Below are 17347 nucleotides of genomic sequence, written 5' to 3' on the forward strand. Positions count from 1 at the left end.
TTCCGGGCGACAGCGGCCCTCACCCTGCGGAAATCCTGCAGCTCTGCTGAGGTGGCCGGCTCCAGTCGGCCCCGCCTACGGCTCCTCCTCCCGGGGGTCCCGGGCTCCGTGCCGTCGCAGCCGCTGTCAGGGACCGCCACCGGGCTGCTCAGCTCCCGGGCACCCGGGACTCGCGGCGACCCTGTGCCCAGCGCGTAGGAAGAAGCTAAGGAGGTTTATTTTCTGTGCCCTGGGGCCGAAGTCTGAGAACACAGTCATAACCTAGCGCCTCGGGTTGCTTTTTCCTTTCTTTTTTTTTTTTTCTCTTCTTTTTTAGGGTTTTTTTTTTCTTTCATGACCCCTAAATAACACTGAATTGTTGCTATTACCTTTTGTGTGGATTATTTCAAAATCAGATAGTATAAAATTGATGTATTTGATTTAAATATTTTTGCTTATTTCCAGAATGGTGGCATTAGTGGACCTTCCCAGAACACAATTGATAGTGAAAAGACGAAAATGCATGTCTTTTGGGGAGCCTGGGTGGCTCAGTAGGCCAAGCGTCTGGCTCTTGACTTTAGGCTCAGGTCATGATCTCACCGTAGGTGAAACGGAGCCCTGGGTCCTCTGTGCTTTCAGTGCAGAGCCTACTTGGGATTATCTCTCCCTCTCTCTCTCTCTGCCCCTCCCCCACTTGCATAGGCTCTTTTTTCTTCCTCTCTCTCAAAATAAACTTTTTTTAAAAAGAAAGAAAAGACATGTCTTTTATTTATTTTTATTTTTATTTATTTCTAGGAGAGAGAGAGAGAGACAGCGTGAGCAGGGGAGGGTCAGAGAGAGAGGGAGTCACAGACTGAAACAGGCTCCAGGCTCTGAGCTGGCAGTCAGCACAGAGCCCGACGCAGGGCTCGAACCCACGAACCACGAGATCATGACCTAAGTGAAAGTCAGACGCTTAACCGACTAAGCCACCCAGGGTCCCAAGACATGTCTTTTAAACTGCAAGACTTTGCATCCAGTGCAACCCCTTCGTTTTTTTCACTTACCCAAAGAAATCCCAAATGCCCTACTCAAAAAGCATACCATTCCCACCCCATCATTTTACTGTATTTTTCTTTCCTTCAGACTTCTCATAAGTTCTGCATATTTATTTTCTTCCATACTATTATTAGCATCACCATCTCCACCATCACTGCCACTACAACAACGTAAGCAAGTTGAGGGTAGGAACTGTGTATCTAGGCAGCACCTGGCAAGATGGACTGAATGAACAACTCAGGGGTGAAGTGACTTCCTAAGGCCACACTGTTAACTGGGAGCAAAATGTGAATTGTCAATTGAGCACTGTCATTGCTGCTTTAGTTCACAGGGGAATCATGGGAGGATTGATGCAAAACATAAGGAACTTAGATTTCTGTAAAGGAAAAAAACAAAGATAATTTTGGAATTACAGTATAATTGTGTCTGCTCCGTGCTTTGCCGCCACTCCACATACCATTCTGAAAAGTAGGTAGTTCATTTCATAAACCTAGTTTGGAGGTATGGTCACCATTTTGGGTGGGAATAAAAACAAATGGCATTAGAGATACCAAAATGGCCAGAAAAACAAAGTGTGTAATTGTATTTTTGCAAGAGACATTTTTTTCAAGGTTAATGTCAGTGTACAGAATGAAAACGAATATGACTCACACCCTCTTTTTGCACATTCTTCCTATGGCAATTTTAGAGATAAAAGACATAACTGCAGTATAAATCATTCTGAAGGGTTAAAATGAGTAGTTGATTGAGTTAAACATAAAACATTTATTAACTACTCTGTAAACACCATGCATTTACATACATCATTTTTTTCCACCTGAAGAGACTGAGGTAGATTAAAAGGAACACTAACTAAGGAAGGCTATCAGTCTATAAGATGGAGATGGAATGAGATCATGCAAACTATTTATCAGAACTCCTCTCAGGAAGATGTTGGGATTAAATGTAGGTGGAAATAACATTTTGATAAACTACTTAGGTTGGTTGGTAAGATCAAGGGAGGGGCACCTTGGTGGCTCAGTTGTTTAAACATCAGAATATTGATCTCAGCGTCCTGAATTCAAGCCCCACATTGGGCCTTAATGCTGGGTGTGAAGGCCTACTTAAAAAAAAAATCAAGGGATATGCCCCAAGAACAACAGATAGTCATCAATTTAAATGCCTTTGAAAGAGAGAAAATTCCTTCCCCAAGTGAAGTATATAATTTCTGTTATAACCAAAGTGAGGTATTTATCATCACCCTCTACCCCCACACCCCTAAACCACACCTTTGCTATAGCTATGGCAGTAGCTGTGTTTCTCTACGACCACAGCTGCTGCTGGAGGTCCATCTTACAGGGCTCCTGCTCTTTCTTGCTGGGCTCTAGCAGAACCATTTCTTCCTTTTGCCCCTTCAAGCATTCAAGAAGTGCCAAAGATTTCCAGCCCGATGCTAGTCCATGGGTGTTTCACCATCATTGTTGATTCCCTTAACCCTGACCCCAACTCTGTCCCCAACTCTGTAAGTAGTCCCTTCATTAATTATTTTTAAGAAATAACATCAATGGTTTTTAAGTTTTTTAAAATCCAGTTGATCTTTTTTAAGTAAGCTCTATGCCTATTGTGGGGCCTGAACTCATGACTCTGAGATCAAGAGTCTGACACTCTATCAACTGAGCCAGGCAGGTGCCCCAATCCCGTCATTAAATTTTTAATTAACCCCCCTGAGTATACTATGAGTTTCTGTCCAGGTCTTAACTAATACAAAAGGAGTCCTCCTCTTTTGCCTTTTAGGACATAATGTTCAGCCCCTGTAAATAAATGTATCAAAAAAAATTTTAGGATGATCAGTCTGAAAGGATGCCAAATTATGTGCCTATTTGGGGTAACCAAATGTCTCAACCTAGAGAGGTGAGGGATCATGAATGCTAGAATTTACTTAAACATATCACATTTTTATTGAACATTTTTCTTTTTTTAATGTTTACTTATTTTGAGAGAGAAAGAGCATGTGTGGGGGAGGCACAGTGAAAGAGGGAGAGAGAGAGAATCCCAAGTAGGCTCCACGCTGTCAGCACAGAGCCCAATGTGGCTCATGACCATGAGATCCTGACTTAAGACAAAACCAAGAGTTGGACGCTTAACTGCCTCTATTGAGCATTTTCTACAGGCAAGGCACATGCTTAGTTTCAGGGGATTCCGAGGTAACTAAGATAGTTGTGTCCTCAAGGAGTTTTCAGCTAAATAAATAATATAAAATAGGAATAATAATACAGAGTAACATAAAGTTGTCAAAAATATACTTTAAGGGGGTCAAATTCTTTTGGCAATTAAATGTCAATGATTTTCGACAAAGGTGCCAAGACAATTCAATACAGAACAGATCATCTCTTCAACAAATAATGCTGGCACAATTTGATATCCATTTGTAGAAAAAAAATAAGCCTCCATATTTACCTCATAGTATATACACAAATTAAACTTGACATAGGTCATAGTCCTAATGTAAGAGTTGAAACTATATAAAATTTCCATAAGAAAACATAAAAAACATCTGAGTGCTTGGTTTTGGCAAATATTCCTTAACACAACATAAAAAGCATAAAAAGCCCTTACATTTCAATGGTAATAAGATGAATAACCCAATTTAAAAATGAGGAAAAGAATTGAAGAGATACTTCTCCAAAGAAGATACATGGAATGACAAATAAGCACATGGGAAGATGCTCAAAATTAGTCATTAAAGTGTGCAAGGTAAAACCGCAATGATATACCACTACACTCCTGCTAGAGTGGCTAACATCAAAACAACTGACCACACTGTGTATTAACTAGGATGTTGTGCAAGTCGAACTCTTCTATACTGCTGGTAGTTATACAAAATGGCAAAATCACTTTTAAAAAATTTAAGAGTTCTAAAGATAAGCATACATCTACCATATAATCCAACCATTCCATTGTTAGGTATTTATCCATATTCACATCTATTACTATATAACAAGATTGCCACAAACCTAGCCATGTAATTACCTCATAATTTTTATGGTTCAGGAGTCAGGGTATGGCTTAGCTGGGTCCCCTGCTTTAGGGCCTCACAAAGTTTTATCTGAGATTCAAGTGTGGACAGATTCATTTCCAAAATCACCTGTTAGCAATACAGTAAAACCTTAGATTGTGAATAACTTTTTCTGTGAGTGTTCCAGAAGACAAGCAAACATTTCTAATAAATTTTAACTTGATAAATGAGCAATGTCTTGCAACACAAGTAGTACATGATGCCAGATGTCACATGATCACAACTGAGCTAATGGTTCTTCTCTTTCTTTCTCTGTCTTGGTGTCTCTGAGGGATTGTGGGTGATTATCTCCCATGCTCAGATGCTGTCTCAGGCCATGGTGTTTGGCAGAAATCAGTGATTTTTCAGAATGTTGAAAGGTGCCCACAAGTGGTACTAGTGTATTTTTGTCACTTCAAAATGCCTATGGACAGTCTTTTGCTTTTCCATACAAGAGTAAGCTTAGGAATGCTTTGCTTCATTCTAGGTCAGGCTACATGCAGGTATAGACCCTTTCCTTGGATGCCTATTGCCAGTTATATTAAATACAGTATATGACAAGAGTTTATTAATCCGTGTGAGTGTATACAATGGCCCCTGTGAAGAAAAAGATTGGAAAAAAAAAAGGCAGTAAGAAGGAGATGACTACTATGGAAGTTAAGGAAATCATGGAGAAGTACGAATGAAGTATGTGAGTGGCTAAAACTGCAAGATTTTATAAGAAGTCTGTGTCTGCATCTCATCTACAGAGGAGAAGGAGAAAAAGGCAGAGGAACCCCTCACTTCAAATGAGATTAGGGAGATGTGTAAAATGTGGGAACAGTGCAAAATTTTGTGGAAAAGCACCACCTGAATAAGGCTGTAGCAGTGCAAGGAATTAATCTGTTTTCATCAATGCAATGTCACATTTCTGTAAAATCCTCAAAAGAAGGCAAAAGCAAGTGCTATTGGATAGGTTCTCTGTGAAAGTTGTATGAAAAGAAGAAGATTCCATTGAGCCAATAGATAGCAGTGATTCTGTTACTGTGCTAGTGATAGTGAAAGTCATTCTACACAATAACTCTCCTCTCCTGTCTCCCTCACACTGGTCACAAAGGTTTTCAAAGGTACGTGCAGGTTAATTTATTTTTCTTTATATTTTGTCTTTTCTTTATTATTTTATATTATGTTACACTATTATAATCATTTTTATATGCATATTTTTCATTTATGGAATCGTCTGAGTTTCCATTATTTGGAAATTTGCTTTGATATACGAGTGCTTTGGATCACAAGCATGTTTCTGGAACAAATTATGCTCCCACACCAAGGTTTTACTGTATTTGGTTCCTCGTGCGTGGCCAGAGTGAAAGCCACAGTTTCTTCCTAGCTGTTAGTCAGGTGTTAACTTCAGCTCGTTGCCATCCTTCGTAACATGACCACTTTCTTTCTCAAAGCAACAAGGGGGATAGAGTCTCTCCAGCAAGATGAGTTTACAATCTTGTGTAATGTAATTATGTACACATTATCACATATATCACCTTTGCTGTATCTTATTGGTTAGAAGTAAGTCACAGATCCCACCCACATTCAATGGAAAAGGATTATCCAAGAGCACAGGTAATAAGGAGACCACCTTCAGTCTGTCTACCACATTATTCATGAGAAATGAAACATATGTCCTCACAAAAACTTGTACATACATGTTCCTAGCTGCTTTATTTGTATAAGCCAAATACTGAAAAAACTCAAATATCCAACAGGATAACAGAGAACTTGTAAGATATCCCTACAATGGAACACTCAGCAATAAAAAGAAACAATAAATTGAAACCAATTGAAACCATATGAATGACTCTCAAAGTAATTATATTAAGTGAAAGAAGCCAGGCAAAAGAGAGTACATACTGTTTGATTCATTTATATAAAATTTCACAAAATGAAAAATAATCTATATGAGAAAAAGTAGATCAGTGGCTTCCTGAGAAAAGTGAAGAGGGTTGAAAAAGAAGGATAACCAAGAGGTAATGAAACTTCTGCAATGATTAGTAATCTCACTACTTTGGGTGTGGTAATGGTTCCACAGGTGTGTGCATATGTCAAAATTCATCAAATTGTACACTTTAAGGATGTGCAGCTATTGTACCTCAGTAAAGCTGATAGATTATACCTCAATAAAGTTTTTTAATATACATTTTTATATTTTATTTTTATTAGAGAGAGAGAGTGCGAGCAGAGGAGAGGGGCAGAGGGAAAGAGAAAGAATCTTAAGCAGGATCCATGCATGGCATGGAGCCCAATGCAGGGCTCAATCCCACAACCCTGGGATCGTGACCTAAGCTAACACCAAGAACTGGATGCTCAACTGACTGAGCTACCCAGGTGCCTTTAATATATATATTTAAGGGGCCCCTGAGTGGCTCAGTTGGTTAAGTGTCTGACTTCAGTTCAGGTCATGATCTCACGGTTCGTGGGTTCGAACCCTGCGTTGGGCTCTGTGCTGACAGCCAGTTCAGAGCCTGGAGCCTGTTTCAGATTCTGTGTCGCCCTCTCTCTCTGACCCTCCCCTACTCATGCGCACGCTCTCTCTCTCTCTCTCTCTCTCTCTCAGAAATAAAACATTAAAAATTTTTTAATATATATATTTAAAACACAGGATCCACTTTCTATGAGTGCATCACATCATATCAATGGTCCCTGTTAATAAAAAAACATGTATTATTATTTACCATTGAATACAACTGATGTCGAGAAAACAGAATATCATAATTGCACAAAGTATTCAGGATCCGTTATGTGAGTGAGGTGACATTTAAATGGATTTTTAAGGACAGAAAAGAATTTTGATGCATAGAGATAGATATAAGCACACTCCCTGCACAGAAGAATTAACATTTATGGGCACCTGAGTGGCTCAGTCAGTTGAGCTTCCAACTTCAGGTCAGGTCATGATCTCATGGTTTGTGGGTTCTAGCCTTGCATGGGGCTCTGTGCTGACAGCTCAGAGCCTGGAGCCTGCTTCAGATTCTGTGTCTCCTCTCTCTGCCTCTCCCCCCGCTGGTGCTCTGTTTCTCTCTGTCTCTCAAAAAATAAATAAATGTTAAAATAAATATTTTAAAAATGCAAAGAAAAATTAGCATTTATTCATTCAACAAACACTTTTTAGTATTTGTGTACCCAAGCACTGTGGAGACCTTTTTCCCTACTTTAGAAAATTTCCAGACTGGGTTGATTACATTTGTAAGACTAAGACTAAGAATATTATGCTCAAATTTTAGCTGCAGCTTTTCTAGTGTTCTTAGTCACTAACTTAACTTAAATAATTCTTTCTCCACTGCAAGAGTGAAGAACTACATTAAAAAGCAGAAAATTACATCAGTAAATTCAATGTAAATCAACATGCAGTTTTATTCATGTGATCACTATGTACATGGCTAATAGATCATTGCAAAATTGCTACACGACTAGAAAGCACAGCTATGTAGTTCTGATTACTCTGAGCAAATAAGCCTTTTAACCAGCTTGGAATTCTATTTTCTCTTTTGAAGAATTAAGGATTTCAGGTAAAGTAATCATGTGATTTACTGTCCAAACTTCTGAGAGTGATGGATGCTAATTATCATTCTGGGACAATAATACTAAATCAGGGCTGTTAAAGTTATCCCAGTTATAGGGAGATTTTGGTTTGTTTCAGGGTTTAAGTATATGTTTTAAGGTTTAAGGTTTGTTTTAAGGTTTAAGTACAGATTCCTGAGCTCTACCCCAGACCTACTGAATCAGAATCTCTGGTATGAGATTTTGGGAAGTTATACTCTAATGAACTGCCATGCTTGGAAAGCCTTAGACCCTAAAGTGATATCATTAAAGGCTCTTCCAATTCTAAAATCCTATGCCTTACAGGGGAATTTTGAATATGGACTTGGTATTAGAGAACATCAGGGAATTATTAATTTTCCTGATGTAATAATTTTCTGAAAGCAGAAGAAAATGTCTTGGTTTTAGGAAATACATATAGCTGCACTTAAGAGTGATGTATCATAATACCTGCATTTTACTTTCCATTGTTTCAGGGAATATATACACAAACACAAAGTTGATAGTGAGTATACACATGCTCACTGGACTATTTTAATATTTCTGTATGTTTGACATTCTCACAATAAAAGGTTGGGAGGAAAAGACTTAGGGTAAAACTTTGTTTATAGGTAGGTAGTATTATTGTTATAAATATAACTTTTAAGAACTATAACCAAAAAGGTGGCAATTCAATAGATTACTAAGAAATCCAGACTGTAATTCCTCCTCTTGGGTTTTTCCTAAGAAAAACATAAAGTGACAAAGATATTAGCTGCAAAATTGTTTAAAATAGTAGTGTTTTTGCAATATTCTAAATGTGTAACAATAATGACATGCTTAAGTAAATCATGGTGCGTTGCTACATTCAACGGAGGGATTATTATGCAACCATTAAGATGATCATTGCCAAGAATTTATTGCATATATTGTCCCATGCTGTTACATAACTACATGTAAAATAATCCGAAATTATATCTGTGCTATAACTATATAAAATTTATAGATTCAAGTGAACAGAATTGGAAGTTTATATGGAAAGTGCTGTTTGAAACATAGTTTTCCCCCCTGTATTTCATGGTTATTTTTTCATTTTGAATTCTGCTAATAATTCTGTGTAACGATAACGCGTATTTAAAAAAACATTCGTTTACTGTTATCTTAATTTAGGGTAAGGGCAGTAAAGGTCTGTTTATAACTTGTTGAACAACTGAATAAGACTTTAGGAGCCTCAATTGATTGATGCTTAACGGTGGTGGGACAGCCACAGCATCTTTTGCCAGCTACAAATACAACAAACATTATGTGTAAACCGTGCTGCTAAAAAGGTCTCCAAACATCACGGGAACACCCACCACAATATGTGGGCAAAATGCAAATAGATAAGGCAGAAACAATACTACCTGTCAAATAGGACGGGCATGTCAGCCTTTTCTCTGCGAAAGACTTCTGGCCCTATGGTGCCTCTTACTTTCACCATAATGAAATGGTTCCAGAGTCCCAGGCAAGGGAAGAGACTGTTCCCTTGCCCAGGAGGCTGGAAACTGCTCACTGTGAGCTCAAGGTTTCCAAGGCCCTTCAGCGGAGATCCTCAGCACTAAACGATTCCCTAGTTGCTAGGTTTAGTTGCTAAGGCACCAACCGTCTCGCAGGAAGAGGGGGCAGTGCACTCCCTTTTGGCGTCGTAGTGAATCCTCCCGATGCCGAGCGCATTTGTTCCGGGAGGAAACATTCAGCTCCTCTAAGAGCGACGGGAAGGCGAGAAGCTGCGAGTGACGCCTCTGAGCCGTGGAGGATTGTGGGAGGAGGTTGTCTCCAATTTCTCCTCCCTCTCCCCCCCCTCCCGGCCAAGATGTCTGACATGGAGGATGATTTCATGTGCGATGATGAGGAGGACTACGACCTGGTGAGGCGGAGAGGACGGAACTCTGGGGTTAGGGGTGGCGTCTGGCTTTAGCGGTTGGGGCGGGGGCTACCGGGCCTCTCGTCGTAAAACATGTGCTTCTTCCAGTCTCCCGGTGCAGTGACAGGACGGGTTTACCTCCTCCCCCTTCCCGCACCGGGCCCGGGCCCTGCTTCTCCAGCATGGGGGAGGGGAGGGCAAAGGAAGCAGCAAAGGGGGTCCCGAGCTTTGCGCTCCAAGTCCGAGTGCCTCCTCGTTTACATGGACACCCCCGGCCTCCGGCGTCCGGTTTTCGGTGCCTCCTACCTCCTCCCCACCTCCGGAGCCGCCTTGGGGATCGTGCAGCGGTCTAGGCCCTGGCTCTGCTCTCTCGGGCCCAGCTTTCTGGGCTCCTCTTCTTAACCCGAGAACTGAGAGAGTATGAAATGCTGAGACAAGGGTCTGAAAACTGGGGGGCCTTACTGCTCCCAGGCCTGACCGGGAAACGCCACTTGTGAGTCTCTTGGAAACAGAGCTTAATAAGTCTTGTCCGGGGTCCGTTTTGGTTTAAGGTAAAGGTGCACCGGAGAATTCAGAGCAAGGATAGCTGAAAAAGAAGTAGTTAAACTTATTGTTTTGTTTAAAGAAAAATGCTGGGGAGGAGGTTTTGGGGTTTGTTTGTTTGTTTTGGTGTTATGTGTGTGGGGGGGGGGATAAGGGGATTGATCCAATGGGTTTTTTTCTTGACTAGAGGTTTCCCAGTATTCAAAGTTAAAAATACCAACAGTATAACAATAAACGAATTTGTGTAGCCGACCGGTGATCTTTAAAGATTCAGGGTTTAGCTTCTAAACGGGTTTACAGGTTTTCAAAAATAATTCACTACCATTACAGATTGCTATTCAGAAACAGTATCTGTGTGCGAACTAAGAAAAATTATCCGGACCAAGAATTAGCACCAACTTTGTTTTTTGTTTTGGTGCATGGTTCCTGCATATGGTAGTGATGCTGCATTATCGTAAAGTTATGAAGTAGATGTTTAGGGGAAATCTGACTCATTTTAAGTGACAGATATTCTTGAGCAAACAGTAATATATTGTTTTGAATTCGTGTAAAACTTCTTTGTATAGCCGTTTACAATTAATTTTTCTATTTTAAATGAAGGCACATTTGCAAAAGGTAGAGGGAAATGCCTGCTGTTACTGAAAATCATAGTAGAGGTGTTAATCATTCTTAAAGTTGAATGGAGAGTTTTGCTAATAGTTTTTATTTATGCCTTACATTTTAGTTTGTGCAAACCAAGTCAATTGTAGGCAATGCATTAGGTCCATTAAGAATGTATTATTTGTGATACGCGTGCATTTTTATTTATTGCATGTTTATTTCTATTACAGGTATTTTCATAACTGTAGAAGTATCTCTTTTAAATATGTCTGGTTATGGTTTTTGTTTTTAAATGTTTCTGGTTATCTTTCCTAAACAATAGTTGATTGAGTACATGACTTATTAGCACTGTGATAAACTTAAAGGTCATCATTGAGAATGCAGTGTAGGAATGGCCTACACTGAGGCATAAAATGAGAATTTTACTGTCCCAGGAAGTACTCAATTAGTTTTCACGAGAATTGTAATTAAACATACATTGTTTAACTTGGCTAGGTTTTTCCAGCCTTTTAGAGCCTACACTATAATGTAGTGCGGTATAAAGCCAAATAAATAGTTGTTAATTGAATGAATTCTTCCCCCCAGCCTTCTGTTAAATAGCCCCATATTTCTCTTGGGTAGATACCATTCTGGATTCCCATTCCGTTATCAAGTAGTGAAAACTTTTATGCTCTGTTTACTATGAATTAAAGTCTTTTGATGGCATAAAATTTATTTAGTAATTTATTTTATGCTTTCTTAATTTTCTTAAACCACAATATGTTAAAAAAATTAGGGGTGCTTGGGTGGCTCAGTCAGTTAAACATGTACTCTTGATCTCAACTCAGGTTTTGATCTCAGGGTTGTCAGTTCAAGTGCTGGGCATGGTACCTACTTAATAAAAGAAAGATTAAGGTGGGGGGTGCCTGGCTGGCTCAGTAGGGCATGGGACTCTCGATCTCGGGTTGTAAATTCAAGCCCTACTTTGGTTATAGAGATTACTTAAAAATAAAATCTTTTAAAAAAAGATTAAAGGGAGCTGGTTGCCATTTCATGCTTTCATGTTGTCAAACGAGAAGTTGTTGGGTGGTTTTTTTTTCCATAGTTATTTGCCTGGGTCTTGTTATTTCTTGGGATTTAAAGAGTCCAAAGAATTGACTTGCTGTTTTAGGGAAATTTCTTCTTTATTAAAAGAAATGTATGGTTTGTGGGAAAATTTGCCATCAGTTTATTTTAGTCAAAATGTTAATTAAGCCATGAGTATTTATGACCACAGATACATACAGCATATCTTTTATAGGTTGTCTGTTGATAAATTTTAATACCCTAAATCACTTTTTTACTTGTCCAATCTAGTGGCAGTAGGTAGTTAGGATACCACCAGGAAAAGTAAATATCTGTTTCTAAAACTATACTGTTTTTATCTAAGAAAGTGAATAGTGGTTTATGCTCAAGATCCAGAAGAAAAGAAAACCAACTTATTTAAAAAAAAGAAGCAAGCGTGAAATAAATTAATTTCCTTGTGCTTTTACTTCTAAGACCTATTTTATTTTTTTATTAGAGGCAGAAGCAGGCATTTTCTAAGCATAGGAATTTATGTAGCATTAAATGGAGAAGTAGGAGATGGTACTAGTAAATGTCTTGATTATTTGCTGGTCTAATATACTAAATAATAACTCTACTGCCATTCATTAAGTTAATAAGGCTATTGGTAAGTTAACTGTATTGTAATTCCACAGTCCAACCATTCTTGCATGAAGTTGCTTTGTACTTTTAGTAATCATTTTAGAAAGGAGTTAGAACAAACTGACTTCATACCAAAAATTATTCTTGAGTAGATCCTGTGATAGAACAGTGTATATTTGAGTTTAATGTATTGCAAGAAAAAAAATTGTCAAAAGGTAGAGTAATTCCACTTGGTTTAAGAAATTACCAAGCTGTGAGTCTTATAGTACCCTAGTCAAACTCATAGTTGTGATTAGTGATGAATGTTTAGTAGTATTGTGGTTTTTTGGTCTTCATATATAGCAGCTTTAATGCCCTGAGTATTTACTTATTCTTTGTTTGCTTTTTGGGAAGGAGAGATATCAGTCTTAACTATAGGATGTCTTTATAGAATCTCTTATTTTTTACCTTCTTAACAAGATCAGCAAATGATGGTGTGAACTTTTATTTTCACGTTATAAAAAGCCCTAGAACGTAGTTTAACAAATCAAAAAATAACAATAACTTCTATTTTTTAAAATATTTTTGAACTACTACAAAAAGAATATATAATCTCCTTTGAAAAAGAAGTGGTAATATAGGAACAAGGGCAAAAGAACAGCTCTAGGAATTTGTGTATTTGGTATAAGGACTATCACTTGTCATTGTGCAATATAAGGAGCATGGATGTTAAAGGTTATTTCACTCCGAGACTCTTGTCCCAGTAACGTAATATTTGCCAAAATGTTGTACAGATTTTCAGACAATATACTGTTTATGGTCTGGGCCAGTGTTTTCTGTGCTGCACACACATTTGGAATTCTGCATGTGGACTTCATGAAGATGAAATCTGATTGTACAGCTGAGGCTTTTAAAAGAAACTTAATATGTTTAGAGGCGCCTGGGTGGCTTAGTCGGTTAAGCGTCCGACTTTCGCTTGGGTCATGATCTCGAGGTTCGTGGGTTCGAGCCCCGCGTCGGGCTCTGTGCTGACTGCCAGCTCAGAGCCTGGAGCCTGTTTCAGCCTGTGACTCCCTCTCTCTCTGACCCTCCCCTGCTCACGCTGTCTCTCTCTCTCTCCTAGAAATAAATAAAAAAACATTAAAAAAATTAAAAGAAACTTAATATGTTTAATTGTAAATAATTGGAAACAGCTCTAAGTTATCAATAGGAGAGTACTAATACTATTGATATTAATAAGATTATAGATAAATTATTTTATATCCATGGGATGGAATGCTGTGTTGACATTTCAAACTATGCTACTAAACAATATTCCATATGAAAAACTTTTTTTTTTTTTAACAAATATTCATTTTTGAGAGCAAGGGGAGGGGAGGGGCGGAGAGAGAGGTAGACACAGAATCTGAAGTCGGACCCTTACTGACTGAGCCACCCAGGTACCTTGAAAAACTTTTGATTAGTTGTATTTTTCAGGACTCTTGGGCATAAGAGGAATATATGTCAAAGTAGCTTAAGCTGAAAAGGGCATGTATTGGGCTTACATCACCAAGAAGTAGAAGTATGGCTGGATTCATGGCTCAGATGACGGTGGTGGGTCTTTTTCTGTTTCTCTCTCTTCCTGGTCTGCTTTTCTCACTGAACTGGTATAACTGCCTTCACAAGACATAGTGCAGCATCTTCCTAGTATTATAACCCCCAAGTCAAAAGGGTGTTCCTCTCTAGAACTAACAGCAAGTCCTAGGAAGGACTTCTAGTAAACCAGCTGAGATCTCTAGCTGTCTGAACCACTAGCTTACTGGAGAGAGGGAAACAGGTTGCTTGCCCTCCTCTGTGGATGAGGTGCTGTAATTAAGAGCCCTTACCTGGGAGAGAAAGGGTTGATCACCAATTCTCTACACACATGAACATATATCTACTATAAATGTATAATCTGTATTGAGTAGAAAAATAGAGAAAAAATTTCTACAAGACCTGAAAAGCGTCAGGAAAACTAAAATTTGTTTATTCCTTACAAACCTTTCACAGTGAACATGTATTACTTTTATTGCTGAAGTGAGAAGGGGACAGGTTCCAGGGTACGAATTATGAACAGAAATCTTACTTGGATCATGAGAGGTCACACAGCAATTGTGTCATTACTCAAAACATTTTTGAGTTCTTCTTAAAAACTGACTTCAGAGCCTGAACCATGTAGCTTTTTAAAATAGCAATATATGCATATCATTAAAAATATAAACTATAAAAAACTTTCCTTTCCATTTTTGTTCTCAGTTTGTCCAGTTCCCATTCTTCCCCATAGGCAACCAAATACACATTTTCCCCCCTCTTTGTTTTTAAATGGAGTATGGCCTATTATATTATATATTGTTCTACACTTTGTTTTTTAATTTATCTTAGAGACTATTCCATAGAAGGATGCAAAAGTTTATTCTTTTTACAGCTGCTTTGATTTTATGGATATGCCATACTTTATATAACCAGTTCTCTCTTAATAAGCATTTGGCCTATTTTCTTTGCTGTTACAATGTGTAGCTTTTTTTCTTTTTTAAACTTCAGTGATAGGCTTATCCTTTTTCATAGGTGTCAAAAATTGTATTCTGAGTCATATTTAATAAATAATTGGGCCATCAAACCGGATGATACTGTTTTAGGTGAGGAACATTTAGTGAAGTGTTTCTTCAGAATTTCAGAAGCGTTACTTAATAATATGCATTAGTATCACAATTGGAATAATTTTACTACCTCTAAAAATTATTACTTTGGGGCACCTGGGTGGCTCATTCACTTAAGCAACTGACTCTTGATTTCAGCTCAAGTCATGGGATTGAGCCTCATAGGCCTCCATTGGACTCCATGCTCAGCATGGATTCTCTCTCTCCCTCTGGTGCTGTCCCTCACTCACGCACTTTCTCTAAAATAAAAAAATAAAATAAAACACTTCTTTAAAAAAATTGTAACTTCGAGGATAAGTATTGGTTTGCTGTGTGAGTTTTGATGCATTTCCGAAAAATCCTGTTGCATTACCTCCTCGGTATACTCTGTATAATGAAATTGGAGAGATTCAAACAAGAATAGCTAAAATGATAAGTTAACAGAAGACAGCTCTTACATGCTATGAATGAGATGAATTTAAGGCTTTTTACCCCTAACTGAAATCTGTTAACTGTGACTATTCAACAGCATGAATTTGTAATTGTGTATTATATCTCAGAATAAACACATGGAACTCAGTGAGAATTAGAAAGTTCCTAGGGCTCAACTCCCACATTTGATAAGAGAAACTAAAGCAGCATGTTTGAGTGACTTACATTTACAGGACAAATAGTGGGAGAGTCAAAACTGTAGACCAAGTCTAATGACATTTATGATTTCTTTCTTTGTAAAGTTTAATTTGACGATTAAAAGTTTGGGATAAATAAAATAATTTTTTGATTTATACTGTAGATAAATTAGGACCTATTAAGTAAAATTTTGAAACCTTTGGTCAATTTAATGAATGGCTTAAACCACAAATGGCTACTTAGGGCTTGTATTATATCTAATCCTTAAAGATAATGAGACCTTGCTTGCCCTTTGCCTCTCTGTGCCTGACATTTAGTATAGCTGTCAAGACGTGGTTGGAGCTTGGAGAGCATGGTTAATAGTGAGTCTTGTTTTCCTAGAGCACATTTCAAAGACCTTTATTGACAAGGCACTTAGGAATAAGTAGGGACTATAGAACTGACCCTGTTCAGCAGTAGGTACATTCCGGCATGGAGTCAAAATTGCCCCTGGCTATGTATATAGTTTTGTATGTTTTCAAACATTCATCCACTTCTCATTTCAGTTAAGCAAAACTTATTGAGCATTTTGTATTATACCCGACCCTGGGGATACCAGGGTGAGGAAGAGGAAGTTCCTGCTTTTTGAAAAACTCATGGTAGTGAGGTAAGAACAAAACACACTCACAAGTCTCCACGTTAGAGAGATTCAGGTCATGTAGAAGCATGACTAAGGAGAAAATTTATTTTCCAAAGTAGGGTTGGAGAAAGAACCACAAGGTAAACCTTGATGAACACATTTCCCAGCAGTGTTAGTTAGGGCTAGAAAGCATCACAGGATTAAAGTGGGAAGTCTATTAATAGGGGAGGTAGTTTAGAATTCCTAGCAGAGAGAACAGTCTATGTCAAAGCAGAGGTTTTTAATTGTGTGGCACATTTGGAGAAGGAATAATAGATTGGGTGGTGTGCATGGATCACAGATTGCTTTGGGGAGATGTCAGGATATGAGGTATTATATAAGTAGGTGGTACTTAAGAAATTTCGTGAGTTTTTCAATCCCTTTAACAATATTCAAGTGTTTTTATATATTGCTTAAATTTTTTTTTTTAATTTTTTGTTTTTAAAGCATTCTTAATACATTGTTTGAAAAATCAGTTTCTCTTTTAAAAAGGATATTCTTTAAATTTTTACAAATTATAGTTATACCTTTCTCATCTAACAAGAGAATCCTGTTTAGCAATATTTGTTTAATACTTTTCATATAGTCTCTATTCTGATTAATAACACTGTGTGTAACCAAGCCATTAATAGTCATTAAAGATAACTTTATTTCCCTTTATCCTGTACTCCTGTGGTGGGTCCTTTTTATCTTACGTTCTTAGTATCACTTGACGTTTTCTATACTTACGCTATTTCCTCCTTTTCCTCCTACTTGGAATCAGACCTCCATCATCTTTTAACCAGACTGTTGTTAAGAGTATCTATTGGGTACTTCATTAGTACCAGAGTACTCTTCCTAAAACACAAGTGGATTATTCCCTGTAAAATCTTTTAGTGACTGGTTCCACGTGATATAAACTCCTTGCTAGACTTCTGTTGTCCTGTTCCTCTGTCTGATAGGGGTTTATGTCTCATCAGTTCTTTATACACATCCTGTGCTTCAGCCCAATCTTGACTATTCATGCTTCTTTCAAATGTGTGAAAAGAAACGTCTCAAGCTTCCTTACTTTTGCATATGTTAACTGCTTTGTTTCAGATGCCCTTCCTTATCCCCAGGCAACTCCTATTCAT

General features: G+C 38.1%; 1 protein-coding gene across 2 annotated transcripts in view; it reads left to right on the forward strand.

Annotated features, from left to right (window-relative positions):
* The first annotated feature begins 9252 nt into the window (after nucleotides 1-9252).
* The window catches only part of COPS2 (COP9 signalosome subunit 2), a 29146-nt gene continuing 21051 nt past the window's right edge, over nucleotides 9253-17347 (forward strand). For both annotated transcript variants that reach the window (XM_039237128.1, XM_039237129.1), the window contains exon 1: nucleotides 9253-9509. In XM_039237128.1, the coding sequence (XP_039093059.1) occupies nucleotides 9456-9509 (54 nt within the window). In that variant the 5' untranslated portion in view covers nucleotides 9253-9455. The remainder of the gene's footprint in view (nucleotides 9510-17347) is intronic.

Source organism: Hyaena hyaena, unplaced genomic scaffold (assembly GCF_003009895.1).
Source record: "Hyaena hyaena isolate Hyena2069 unplaced genomic scaffold, ASM300989v1 scaffold_120, whole genome shotgun sequence".
Taxonomy (NCBI): domain Eukaryota; kingdom Metazoa; phylum Chordata; class Mammalia; order Carnivora; family Hyaenidae; genus Hyaena; species Hyaena hyaena.